The sequence below is a fragment of the Musa acuminata genome, unplaced genomic scaffold (genome assembly GCF_036884655.1).
Source record: "Musa acuminata AAA Group cultivar baxijiao unplaced genomic scaffold, Cavendish_Baxijiao_AAA HiC_scaffold_1035, whole genome shotgun sequence".
NCBI lineage: Eukaryota > Viridiplantae > Streptophyta > Magnoliopsida > Zingiberales > Musaceae > Musa > Musa acuminata.
Window position 1 is genome coordinate 46,688 of NW_027021249.1, and position 13,785 is coordinate 60,472.

Consider the following 13,785-nt stretch of genomic DNA (forward strand, 5'->3'; position numbering starts at 1 on the left):
CTTAATCTTTTGGACCATTATATGTGTATTCATTTATTGTAATGCATGTGAATTACTTGACCAATAAGTATATTAGGTGGCCATGTACCCTTGTAATTAATGAGAAATATCCAATCACACAAACAAATGCTTGCCATTAAAGACACCCTTAAATCAATATTGGAATACTTCAAAAATTTACTAGTAATCAGCACAACTCAAACATTACCTTCCACTGCAGTATTCTCTTCGCCTGTGTAAATGGAATTCAAAGGTTTTCCATCCATTAATCTCTCTCTCTCTCTCTCTCTCTCTCTCTCTCTCTCTATATATATATATATATATATATATATATATATATATATATATATATATATATATATATATATATATATATATATATATATGAGGAAGATATTCAAAATATAAATTATAACATTTATTTTGTTTGCAGTTTAAGCTTGTAGACATAGTGACATTGAACAAAATCTTAAGATACATATGAATACCATCATAGAATCATATCACTACAAAAAAAAAATTTGGGTGATTAAATCAAGTTTCGTAATATATTCCTTTGTTTTGAAAGATTAATAAGTCACCAAGGACGACCTCTTCCATCAAACAACAAAAGTAAGATACAAGCAAAGGAGAATTTATTAGAAATTCTTCTTCCATGTAGCTATCAAATCTCCATGAAGCTAAAATTTGAATTCCATGCCCTTTCTTTTCTTATATGCTAAATTATTGAGTTCACAAAAGGAAGCCAAATTGCTGTGTGTGTAGTTTTGGTAGTGACATGTACCAAAAGGGACCGCTCCTCAATGGAGGGATTAGATGCTTAATGGTGAGTAAGAATCTCCATCCTTTGGCCTTCTCTTTCTAGTATCTTTTTCTCCCTTCTCATGCCAATTGTCTATCTTTTCATAATTTAATTCAAAATGATATATTACTCTCTTTTTTTATATATCCTAACATGTCTTCATGTTTATTTCTTGTTTTAGGTAAATTTACATCCATTTTACTAGTATTTGATTTTTATATGAATTATACATATGCCTTAATACTTGAAAGATTTACAATAACAAAGAAAATTGATATGTCAGAAGACATGTTCTATTATCATACACTCATCTTGAACCGTATTACACTAATATATTTCACTAACTATTGACCATCAAACAATTATCAGAAATTTATAAAAAGATATATGCTATATCATAATTAAAAAAAAAATAGTTCAAAGTTTAAGGTTTTTCTCGATAAATCGCCCAAGTCACATGGACATATGGATCAAAATTAATTTGAGTCATTTTACATCTAACAATTGTCTTAATTTTTAAGAGTATTTTACAAATTTCAAAGAAGGAGGTTTATCTAATAAAATCTTAAAATTTGAGATATTTCCTGATAAATCATCGCAAATATATGTAGCTCAGCACCATTATGTAATTTTGTAAGTTAAATTTTAGAAAAGATTGAATGGTAATATTTAAAGCAAGGCTTGCTTATACAAGGAATGGGGTGGATATGATGTAAAAGGCAGAATAAAAAGTGGAAACATATTGCTGGTTTTCTAGATTTTTGGCTGTCAAATTTGACATTGTTTTGCCATTATAAATTCAACCAATGCTTTTGTTGACTATGATGAACCATTTCATAAATAAAGTCAAGCATGAGATGTTCCTTCTTCCTTTCTAAAAAAGGGGAAAATGTTCAACAGATGATAGTTTCTGGAGAAAACATTGAATTCAAATAAAGGACCAATTATTAGTACAATTTTGTCTACATAAAATTTTCAGTGGAGACTGTATCTGATATCCCCCCTTCAGCATATACTTTTGATGTGGATGTGAAGCACTGCAGAGTTTTCTTTTCTTGAAATCAATTGCAAATACATAATCTTTTACACACCTTCCTAAACAATAGCAATCCATTTATGCTATAATTTGACTTCTCATAAGGTTTGAACAGGCATTTAATGTCAATGATTTGAAATTCTAAGAAGATCATAAGTAAATCAGGCACCTACTTTTCTTCTATTTCTTCTCCAATTGAAACAAAGCATCCTATTTATGAAACTACTTTACTTTACCTACAGCTAATTAAATAGATTTTTATTTTTTAAAAAAAGCATCAAATGACTTTTTTCTTCAGAAAACTTTTTTTCTGAATTTTTTTTCCGAATTATAGTCATTTCAGACAAATGGAAAAAATATGCATTATTTTCATATGTTTATATGTATATATTCTGATATCTGCCTTAAAAAAAGTATAAATGGGAAAATAATTCTAATATGAGATTTGTATCAAAGCTACATATCTAACCTAATAAAGTATAAATGAGAAAACAATTCTTAGATAAAATTTATTCTAGATCCATTTTACCAAAAATGAGAGTTCCAAATCTCACAATAATTCTTTTTTGAAACCTGAAGTGTCAACATTGAATTATGTTTCTGCTACTTATTTTTTGAAAAAAAATCCAAAATAAGGGCACCATAAAAAATAAATCTGCAAAACATATCATAATTCACAAAGCTTGAGAAATCCTTTCCATTCAATGTAGGAATAGGATAATAATACTACATGTCTCATCTTTGTCAATTTGGCTATCTGGTAACCATGTCAGTGGTAGAAAAAAAGGAAGGGAGGGGGGGGGGGAGTATCTGGCAAACCAACCCAGGTTAGGTTGCAGAGGTGAATCCCACCACCAATTTTTATGTTCCAAGATAAGGAAGGAGGAGGACAAGCTAAAGCTGTTGATTTTGTTTGAACCAAGCTTCAAAGCCAAGGAAAAAGATAGAGAGAAAAAGAGAGAGAGAGAACAGATGCAAAAGAAAAGGAAGGTCAGTCACAAAATAAGCAGCACCAAATGATAAAAGACTCCAAGAGGAGGAAGAGAAGGAAGAGGAGGAGGAGGAATTAGTGTCCGAACAATTGACAACCAACAACCACCAAAAGCTATCAACTCAATTCAAGAAAAGAAAAAGGAAGGAAGAGAAATAAAATAAAAAAGAATGGAAGGGATTAGTCACAAATGAATCCAATTAAGGAGAGTGGATTAGTGTTAATTATGGTTAGCAACTCCTCGTTCCAGAGAAGCCCAGCACATCCAGCTCTATTATCTTTCCCCCTCCTCCTCTCCCTCTGTCTATAATATACATGTGTGCGTGAGAAGTGCTTGCGAGAGGGAGAGAGGGGGAGGGGGTGGGGGAGGGGGGGAGCATAAGAAGGCCGTTCTGTCTTTGAGGCACCTCCTGTTTGATGCGGAGAAGCGTTGGAAATGAGATAGGAGAAGTTTTCCTTGGTTCTTGTCGCTGATTCTTCTTTCTCCTCGTTCTACCGAATGGCACTTCAAGCCCAATACCCATCCAACTTTGTGCTCAGGTGCCTTTCCGTTCTCCTCGGATGAATTCTTCGCCCAAGTCCTAATCTTTATGGAATTATGCGGTCGATTGTTACGGATTTGGTGTAAAGTTCTGATTTTTAGGGGGTGATTGATGGCTTGTGGAATTGATGCAGAAGGGAGCAGGAGAGGAAAGAGATGGAGTCTGCTCCGCAGGTCGCGACTGGCTTCCTCGGCCAGTCGGCGGTGCTCGTGACCGACGGAGGTGAGATAAAGGTTCCTCCTTTTTGTCTTTGTTGGATTCGTCGATTTCGATCTGTTCCTTCGATGTCTGAGATGGAGATGGGCTTGTTGGTTGGCAGCGAATGGTAATGCGCAGAAGAGAAGTAGGGAGGCTGCCGGCATTCCATTGGCGCCGCCGCCTCAGCAGCAGAATCACCCTGTTAGCCTCATCTCGCTGCAAGCACAACCCTGCTCTCCAGCACTTGTAAATCTTGCTCCTCAGCACCAAATACACCAGCCTTCCGTGCTTACCACCTGTCTTGGTCTCGCCTCTGAGGACAAGCAACACCACCGGAGCCCGAAGCAATTCAATCTCTTCTCCTCCTCCCCTGCCTCTTCTTCTTCCTGTTCTTCTCTCTTCTCCAGCGAACTCGCCGCACAAATCAACCATCAGAATAACGAAATCGAGCAGTTCCTCCTCGCCAAGGTACCCATTTTTCTTTCTTTCCGCTGTTCCTTTTTCTCCTCCTGAGACACAGGAAAAATTGCCCCTTTATTTACATTTGTAGGGAGAACAACTGCGGCGGGCGTTGGCGGAGCGACGGCAGAGGCACTACCGTGCTCTGCTGAGCGCAGCGGAGAAGTCGGCCGCGCGGCGGTTACGGGAGAAGGAGGCAGAGGTGGAGCGTGAAGCCAGGAGGCGCGCCGAGCTCGAGGATCGCCTCGGCCGCCTGCGCACCGAATCTATGGCGTGGCAGGCCAAGGCCATGGCGGACCAGGCGACCGCCGCAGCCCTGCACGCCCAGTTGCAGCAGGCGGTCGCGGCGCGTCCTCCCCCAGCGGCAGGTGGCGAGTGCGGAGACCCACCGACGGCGGAGGACGCCGAGTCAGCTTACGTGGACCCGAATCGAGTCGAGCACGAGGTGGCATGCCGGACATGCCGATGGCGCCGAGCGTCAGTGGTGCTCCTTCCCTGCCGCCACCTCTGCCTCTGCGACGCCTGCGAAGCGGCCGCCGAGCTGTGCCCGGTCTGCGCCTGTGCCAGAGCCGGAAGCGTCGGAGTCTTCCTTTCCTGAGATCCCCCAATCTCCACACCTCACCCCCACGATCAACTCCATCATCAGCCGTCCAAATTACAAGACCTTAAAAAAAAAAATCCAAAAAAAAAGTAATAAAAACCTGAAAGAAGATTAAAAAGAAAGGGGTGACTTTTTGGCTGCGCTTTCATATATTTCCTTACACTTCAATTTTCTTTTATTATTGCGTTTGGGGTCAATCCATATAACATAAATTCTTTTGTTTGGATTACGTGGATAAGCTTAAATTTTGTACAAAGTTGTACCTATTAATTTGCATGAAATAGTTATTCGCGATCGCGTGACTGCGAGCAGGTGTTCCGCGGGTGTCTGGTGTACCTGCAGCACACTGTATGCTTGCTTTAAATAGCTTAGATGTCATCCCTCTTATTTAATCGCGCCACCTCAACACGTGATTTGGTGAGCAGTGATCACATGGCTGTCCACCTCAATAGCGGTATGTAGTGTGTGCCAGATAGGAAGTCTGATGCATATAATTCTGGCCGTCAGTGACATTTAGATGTTTGTGGAGCATGATGATTAGAAATCTAGCTTATATCTTAAGTATTTGACATAATAATTTTGATATAGACGAGATAGATATTAGAGAGAAATGAAGGGAAGAAATTAAATTGAAATTAAGCGGTTCGATCATAAAGAAAAATATGAACCGGCCCAACCAGCTTGCTTTAGTTTTGGTGGTCAGACTGAACCCGGTTTAGTTATGAACCAAGGGAATCATATGCATACAGTAATGCAATTGAACCCGGATAAGTTCCGAATCAAACCGGACCGCTACTCTCCGTTTCCTTTTTATGTTTATGAGTGTGAATTTATATATGTATCATATATGAAGGTTAATTAATTACCAGCATTGTCTATCACGTTTTGGTGCTTTTTTCATGTATGTATGTCTGTCTATAGTAGATAAATCATCATGATTTTTTTTTTTAATTTTGGGTGTCTTTAATTTTTTTTTTTGTAGTTTTGTGATAATCAAATTCTTTCATCATCTATATTTATGGACAATTAGCAGACTAATGAGACATAATAATAATAATAATTATTATTATTATCAGCTTTGTTTTTTCCTTTTTCATTTATGAATTGATTCTGATTTTCGATGTGGCATATTAGTCGGCAATTAAATTAATTAAAATAAAAAATAGAATTTGAAGGTTTTGATATTGAAGAAGGAAATTAAGATTTTAAGAAATTGTTTATATTGATGATTTTTATGTCACATGGATAGCATGCAGATTTTGTCAAATTAGTAAAAAAAGTTAACTAATCATAAAAGATGGAAGGATTTGATTGCTATAGAACTCTAATCGTGGAAGGATCAATTTAGCAATAAGTTGTTTGGGGATCAACTTAAAAGAGATTGTAAATGTTGATAGGAATTCTCTGTATGCTTTGAGATGAATTGTTGGACTCTGTATACTATTAGACTCCTCTCTCTCTCTCTCTCTCTCTCTCTCTCTCTCTCTCTCTCTCTCTCTCTCTCAATCCTTTGTTAGAGATGATAGAAAAATATTTCTCTCATATGCATATTTTAGGCCCAAAGTTGATCATAAATTTACTATAATTCATAGTAACAAGTAATAACATAGTGTCTTCCACAAAACTATTGCCTATATTGTTAGCTACATTGAATCCCAAATGTCTTAAGGATCACATGAGATATGCCAAATATTGGTAAGATAAAACTTGTGATCCTTGAGACACAAGTTTGATCTTACCAATATTTGGCATATCTCATGCCAGATAGCGAGGAAGGGAACCGTGCAGAAGCCCGAAGAATTCAGGGCGTTGCCGCCGGCGCAGCCGTGCTGCTGCATTATTAGTCGGCAGATTGATGGCTGCCAGCCGGTTTATATTCCTTATTCTGGCACCAAAAGGCTGCATCATTATGTGCATGGAAACGTCATCTTTCACCTAATTTATAGGTTGATGTCTGTGTCGGGATTGCTCACATGCTCTACATATAAACCCCACGCAAAATGCTGTGTGCCGACGCATATCTAATTCTCAGCATTTCTAATAACTAATACAAAAGAAAAAGTACTTTGAACAAAGTCATCTAGTAGTAACGTATTGGACAAAGGTTGGAGGCATTAGAACCATACGAACATGAGAACAAACTCAAAGTTTGATCCCCCAACCTTTCTTTCACAGCTGCAATCTTCTTCTACCACCGACATTTGCACTCTCCCCTAATTTGATGAGGTGAAGCATTCGTCTTCTGGCAGATTTTACTGTCTTGTCTGCAGCTTCTGAGGGAGTTTGAGAACGCTCTTCCACATACTCTTCTTCTCCATCCAAGTCCTCGTGTTGCATTGCTTGTTTTAAGCGCTCCACCACCTCGCTCATCTTTGGACGTTCTCTGGCATGCCTGGATAGGCAGGCATCGGCTAGCATGGCGATCTGCCGAGCAGCTCTTAGAGAATACTTGTTTTCAAGTCGGGAGTCCATTATCATGCTGAATCTCTTGCTCTCTGCAGGAAATTGCTTCACCCAATCCAAGAGTTGCTGTTCATTTTTCGGTCGATTCCGCTCTAAAGAATGCCTGCCGGTCAGGATCTCATACAGAACAACACCGAAGCTCCAAACGTCGCTCTTGGCTGTGAGATGGCCAGTCTCTACGTAATCTGGAGCTGCATAACCATATGTCCCCATTACCTGGTACCACAGAAAACAAAAACCTATCATTTGACATAGTGACAAGTGATTAGATGCCGAAATTACAGTAGCTAATGATAAGAAGCTAAATGCAATTTGCATATATAAAACAGCAAAACTGAAAGAGCTAAATCACAGTTTTGAGTATAAATGATGGAACAGCAGCTAATTAATGATGGAGTGTTGGGTATGTTCTCTTCGATCTTTTCAGCTCCCTCCTTGGACATCAAGATGATTTAGGCAATGTCATCTTTACCATCCATGAATTCCTACACTACTCCACTGTCATCTTATCGTAAATTATTTTGTATCTCATCGACCAACAACTTGAACTATAAGTTCACAGAGCTTAATAAATTAGAGTGGACAAAATAAGTATGACTTCATGGAAAAGTGAAGTTCAAGGCTAGCAACCATCCTGAAAAATTACACGATTATGGAAACAAAACTTGCTTTATTATACAGTTTAAAGCCGGCATACCGCTGTTGTTACATGAGTGTGACCTGCTAATGGTCCCTCCCTTGCTAATCCGAAGTCTGACAGTTTTGATTTAAACTCTGCATCCAGTAGCACATTAGATGCTTTGAAGTCACGATAAATCACCTGTACAATTAAGGAAAGTTGCGATTAAACATCTGAACAACTTATGCAAAACCACCCGTTAATCTAAGTTTTGTTCCTGAACTTAGAATATTAGTAATTGCTGAAGAAACCAATAATGAAGAAGTTCATATCGAATAAGTGGAAACAACATGAGTAAAAAAAACAGGTATTTAGTATGTAGAATAATACCTGAACTTCTGAACCCTCATGCAGGTATGCCAATCCTTCTGCAGCACCCAAGGCAATCTGTAATCTTTTGTTCCAGGGCAGCACAGGATAAGCTCTGTTAAATAAATGTAACTCTAGAGTCTTATTTGGCATATATTCATAGACCAACAGTCTCTGAGCACCTCTTTCACCATTCGCAGCACAATAACCGATGAGTTTAACAAGATTTGAGTGTTCCAGGACTCCAAGAAACTGAACTTCTGCCAACCATTGTTTATGCCCCTAAAAAGTAGAGGAACACCCAGAAAGAATGAGTGGTGCACATAAGTAAAGCAAGTGGAGTAATTCATACCAATTAAACTAATAGATGCAACTTCAGCACTAGATTTATAATTGGACTTTAGACTCTGATGACAATCTAGTGATTGACCTGGCTGACTCTGCAATTTTTACCACCATTAATTGGACCCTTTGTTAGACTGTTTGGATTTCCTTTTTAAAAGGTGTTTGGTCATCTTCAACTATAAACTTAGTTAAATTAAGTATCTCCAAGATAGATACTAGATTTTTCCTCTTGCCGGTTCTCTCGTTCTAAGACTATAAGAGCTCAAAGTCTCAAAAATAAAATTAAAAATATAACATAAATTCAAGTAGTTGAAGCATATCATCAATATTTTACTAACATCAAAGAAGGCAATGAAATCATGGAGCCAATAATTACTTTCAAAATATAAGCCTGTCAACAACAACAATAAAGCCATAAGTTCCAACTATTTGGGATCAGTTACATGGATCTTTTATTTTCGCTATTGATATGTGTAAAAAGTTATATGTTAAATTTAAAGTACTTCAATCCTTATTTATAATACTTTAAGTTTCACAGTTTTGTCAACCATATTAAGGAAGTGATCCTGAATCCCTCGAGTGCCATCGTCCTGAGTCATGATCAATTCTTTTATTAGTATATCAGCCAATGATTAATCAATAGATTTAAATTTATCTTTTATAGCCCTTAAATATTCTTGTGCGCTAGTTACAAACAATAATGAAGTATTTATGTTATCTGCAATTATCATTCTTACGAACATTAAGTTGAGTATATTAAATTTTTCCTAAGTATTTATTTCATTAATTTGTTCGATAGTGCTTTTATCAATCAATTCTGCGTGTCTTTCAACAAATTATATTAAGTTAAGGTCTATTACACCAATGTAAAATATACATGCTTTAATTATTTTGAATAATTTGAACTAGAGAATACAAAGATACTAAAAGCATAAGAGTATATAGAAAAAATTATCACTATAAAATATAAAACAACATTTAATGTTTTGAGTTTCGAAAATATAATGAACTATTGATGTCATTCATATTTTACCTTTGAGTGAAATATTAATATATTCAGTATTCACTGAAAATGATTTATGAACTAATATCATCCCTGTGGAATATACAACCCTAAACTACTATAAAGATATCCAAAATAATATCATCAAGTTTCATCGCATAATTATTCAAAGTAGATTCTCCTTTGAGATTATTTAAATCTCCTTATTATGTATAGAATTATGAATATTATTAGAACTAAGTCCCTATTCATCTCCTAAGAAATCTTATTATAATTCAACTTCCTTTCTGATGACTGATAATCGTAATCAGAATCTAATCAGATCTGTGATATATCTTACACATATGATATATCTTACTCAGTCAAATTAGACCATATAATCTAACATATTGGACAGCCTAGGAGTTGACTTATAACCACGTTGCAAGTGACCAATCAAACGTGGTTTGTGTGACAGTATGGATACATTAAAAGCATCATCTAGAATGACTTGTTTGCTTATAATTCAACAAGTTAAAAGTTACCTGCAAGCCGTTCGGATTAAGCGTCTTGATCGCCACTGTGATGTTATCTCCCTTCCCATCCAGAGGCTTGATGGATCCTTTGTACACACTTCCAAACCCACCCTCCCCAATCTTCAGCATCCTGCTGAAGTCATTGGTTGCATTTCTCAGCTCCTTGAACTGGAAAACACGCAAGTTGCCGGCCCTCTCCTCGTACAAGTCAGGAATGCTTCGATACGAGGCGACTGAGCCCGAGGATTCACTCCTCTGCTTTGAGACCGACTCCTCGGATCCGTTTGACGACGGTGGGCAGACCGTCGCCGAGCTGGCTTTGGGCTCCGATCTCTGCTGCCGTCTGAACCAGTGTTTCTCCATGAAGTAAGATAGGCACCCCATTCTTCCGAACAGTTGGTGTGCTTCAAGTTGCAACAACTCTTAGCAATGCTTATATCATCTACGAGCAACGGAAGATTACAATCTGATTTTAACAAACTAAGTTTGGAAAATAAACAGATGAGAAAAAAGAAGGAAAAATAAGCAAAGGAAAAGGAAAAAAAGTTGGAGCGTTTAGCAACGGAAAGAAGAAGAAAAGATTGAAAACCGAGCAAAATTGCATCTTTTAGGAGAAGCGAAGAAGATAAGATTGAACGAAGAAATACCAGAAGAAAGTGGATGAAATAAGAGCAAAGAAAACAACTTCTGCAAAAGAAAGAGCCGTAATCCAAGTGACGGAACAGGAAAGAGGACAACCTAGGATACATGGGCAGCGATGGATACAATCGCGAAAGGGACAAGCAAACACAAGCGAAGGAAGAGAAAGGACAGGCGCAGTAGTAAGGGCATCGACAGGAGTGGGAGACTTGAAAACCTCGAAGGTAAACCAAAATGTTCTCTCGCCTGCTCCGATTTGGTCTCCGCCTCGACCACACGCCCGTATGAGACCCTTCAGTCAAAGGCATCACTTTCTTCGCTGCATATACAAAAGTTGAAACCATGTCAAATCCCACTCCTTTGGTCTCTACGAAGACTTCAGTGGCCATCAAAGACCTCCAAAGGAGAGACCTTTCCCGTGACTACCGATCTACCCAAGCATTCAATAAAGGCGGGCTTCTTCACCTCATTCTCCCATCCCTTTCATCCCCTTTGGTTGAACGGAAAATGGAACGTAACGAAATCTCAAAGATGACTTCTTTCAAGGACGATCGATAAAAATAACAGTAGTTCTGTACAAGTTTGATTCTTGGCGTTAAGGTAACGGTGAGTTAGGTAGGAAGCCAAAAGAAGGCGACAGTCTCACCGTGTGACTGCCTCTATATATCGTCCGTAGAGAATGACACAAAGGTCCTCGGGGTTGTCTTCTCGATGCTTTGGAAGTTGACTCTACTTTTTTGACTGCAAAAGTCCAGGAGGAGGACGACACAACCTCCCATCGAGAGAGCAAGCAGGGCAGGACGGAGTGGAAAAGAATCTACGACACCGGCGACACCACTAGATAATTGGACGGGATGAGGAAGAGTCGTCCTACCCGAGTTGACTTGACCGGTCTTCACTGTTGTCAGAGTTGCATGGATCGTCGCAAAAGCAGACAATGATACCCGGAGGGCGTTGCCACTACAAGATTGAACGAAAGTTGCCATGAGATCCGTGATTGTACAGTGCCATTTGTCTCGACGTAGCACCAGTCCAGGCGAGGTACTGCTGTGCTGGGCCACCCAAGCCGCCATTGTTGATGTCCAAGGCTCGGAGATGGCGTGCTTAATCCTCATAACCAGTGTGTCCGTGTGGCTTATATGTTAATAATACTCTTACTCTGCAACTTATTATCATGTTTGTTTAATTATTTTGAAGAAAAGATATATTCATTAAAATCATGCAAACATCCCCGGGGAGATTCTCTGTATCGCTGCTATCTTCATATATCTTGGTATCCAATCGTGTGTCAGAAATGTTGATAAATATTTTTGGTTGATTTATCAACCAAAAAATTTATATAAATGTTCTACTAAAATGATATTACACATAACTGTGTTTAACGTAATAATTGAATGATGCTTCCCTTCAAAAAAAGAAGAGGAGCGAGCTTAGAGGCCCAATGACTCGTCAGAGATGATGATGATAGAAAAATATTCCTTTCTCATATATATACATAAGCACACATCTTAGGCTCATAACTTTTTTGCCTATGGATTATAATATTCCATAATAACAAAAATAGTATAGTGTCTTCCACAATTCTATTCCTCGTATTATTAACTACATTGAACCCCCCCAAAGTCTTAAGGATCAGATGTGACATGTCAAATCATGGTAAGATGAAAGCTGGCATGAACTATGATTACTGCAAAAGAATGTTCAGAACATATACTATAAATTCATCCACGTCAAAGTAATTAGTGCTGCTATTATATATGATGGAGCTCTTTAACTATAAGAAACTCTCGGAATATTCTCGGAATATACTTGACTTAATTCCGCACTGGTCCTTGGATTAGGCTTAGATAGCATAAAACCATACCTAGTGGGCCATAGAAAATAGATCACGCATCATTGGAGGAAGAGGTCGAAGGATGAGTCGTCGATTGGGACCTGCACCATTCATCGATGTCCTGTTTGTTCCCAGGATAAGATCCAGCCACTGTCTCATCTCCAAGCAACTGGAGAATCTCTTTCACCTTGCCAAGCGTTACAACAGCCTTCCTAACCTTCTTTTCCCTCACTTCAGCCTCGGTGCAAGCGCATTCCATGTCGATAACACGTGGAAGATTGGTGAGACAAGCCCACAGTATGTTGGAAATGGTAGTTCGCAGCCACTTAAACAAGCTGTCGTCTATCTGATATCTGTCGTCGTAGCCTTCCCATATGGTACTGCACGCTCGGTACATGCAACTGCGTGCAACGATATCTTCCGGCCATTCTCGCGGGCTCCTGTCTTCAATAATGTTTCTCTTTGCAAGGATTTCACTCACGCTCTCGTCTCTTAAGCGTCGGATGTGGTCCTTGCCACTTAAGTCCAACCCATGGAGATCCATGTCTATCCACCTATGATGGAGATCGAGTCCCTGCCATAACTTCGTCGCTGCGTCGGTCATGTTGCACAACCCTCTCTCATCCAAGTGCCGTTCGACAAGCCTCACATATACGAACCCTTCATTCACTCCAAGCAGGAGCGATTCGAGCTCACCATCACGCGCGGAACGAAGAGTGACTGCTAATGCAGTGAGTGTCACCAAAGGCATCCCCCAGTTGTAAGAAGGTTTCGCAAGAGTCAAGGGGTGGGCGTGGTTGTTGTCGTCGTAGATATGCACTACTTGATGTCCAGAAGCCGTGACTTCAAGTTTCCTACCATCGTCAAAATCCAAAACTGCTTGAATTCCACTGTGGAAAGCCGAGAGGTTCAACAACTCAATTAGATGATTAGGTGGACTACTATCGCCCTTCGCGAACCATCCCACCCCGCGCTCGAGTCCGCTCTGCTTCATCATATCCACCAGATGCTTTTCGCCTTCCAAATGCAGCACAAAGTCTCTATCCATGAGAGCCGGTGTCGTCTCAGTGGAGTCATTGGTGTGGATACTATTTCCCGAAGCCAGTGAAATCTCGATCGAGTCATTGGTATGGATATTATTTCCCAAAGCCGGTGAAGTCTCGATCAGGCCATCGGGATGAATCCTCGGATTTTCCCAAGTGGACGTGGCCTTAGTCAAGCCATCTGTCCGGTTACTCGGATGTCCCAAACCCGGCGTAGCCTCAGTGGAGTCACTGACACAGATGCCCGGATGTCCCAAATCCGACGTAGTCTCGTTCGAGTCATCGGTCTGATTACTCGGATCTCCCAAAGCAGGCCTACTCCCGAC

The 13,785-nt window shown here is 39.4% G+C and overlaps 3 protein-coding genes across 6 annotated transcripts; 1 reads left to right on the forward strand and 2 right to left on the reverse strand.

Annotated features, from left to right (window-relative positions):
- Window positions 1-3,193: 3,193 nt before the first annotated feature.
- LOC135665685 (BOI-related E3 ubiquitin-protein ligase 1-like) lies at window positions 3,194-5,021 on the forward strand. Its single transcript, XM_065177291.1, has 4 exons — window positions 3,194-3,369; window positions 3,505-3,593; window positions 3,691-4,037; window positions 4,120-5,021. Exons 1-4 carry the CDS (start codon window positions 3,329-3,331, stop codon window positions 4,624-4,626), a joined length of 984 nt encoding a protein of 327 aa, XP_065033363.1. The 5' UTR covers window positions 3,194-3,328; the 3' UTR covers window positions 4,627-5,021.
- A 1,626-nt stretch (window positions 5,022-6,647) lies between these two features.
- Window positions 6,648-11,186, reverse strand: LOC135665687 (probable serine/threonine-protein kinase PBL19). Of its 4 annotated transcripts, none has more exons than XM_065177296.1 (6): window positions 11,048-11,186; window positions 10,800-10,901; window positions 9,953-10,385; window positions 8,102-8,362; window positions 7,790-7,912; window positions 6,648-7,308 (listed from the first exon to the last, which is right to left on the reverse strand). In XM_065177296.1, the coding sequence occupies exons 3-6, from the start codon at window positions 10,325-10,327 to the stop codon at window positions 6,799-6,801; spliced, it is 1,269 nt and encodes a 422-aa protein (XP_065033368.1). In that variant the 5' UTR covers window positions 10,328-10,385; window positions 10,800-10,901; window positions 11,048-11,186; the 3' UTR covers window positions 6,648-6,798. The 4 variants fall into 4 exon arrangements, with proteins under 4 accessions (XP_065033368.1, XP_065033366.1, XP_065033367.1 ...); XM_065177294.1 differs by having other exon boundaries at window positions 10,682-10,901; XM_065177295.1 differs by lacking the exon at window positions 11,048-11,186 and having other exon boundaries at window positions 10,682-10,974.
- A 1,146-nt stretch (window positions 11,187-12,332) lies between these two features.
- Window positions 12,333-13,722, reverse strand: LOC135665686 (uncharacterized). Its single transcript, XM_065177292.1, has one exon. The coding sequence runs from the start codon at window positions 13,462-13,464 to the stop codon at window positions 12,469-12,471; it is 996 nt and encodes a 331-aa protein (XP_065033364.1). The 5' UTR covers window positions 13,465-13,722; the 3' UTR covers window positions 12,333-12,468.
- Between the last annotated feature and the right edge of the window lie 63 nt (window positions 13,723-13,785).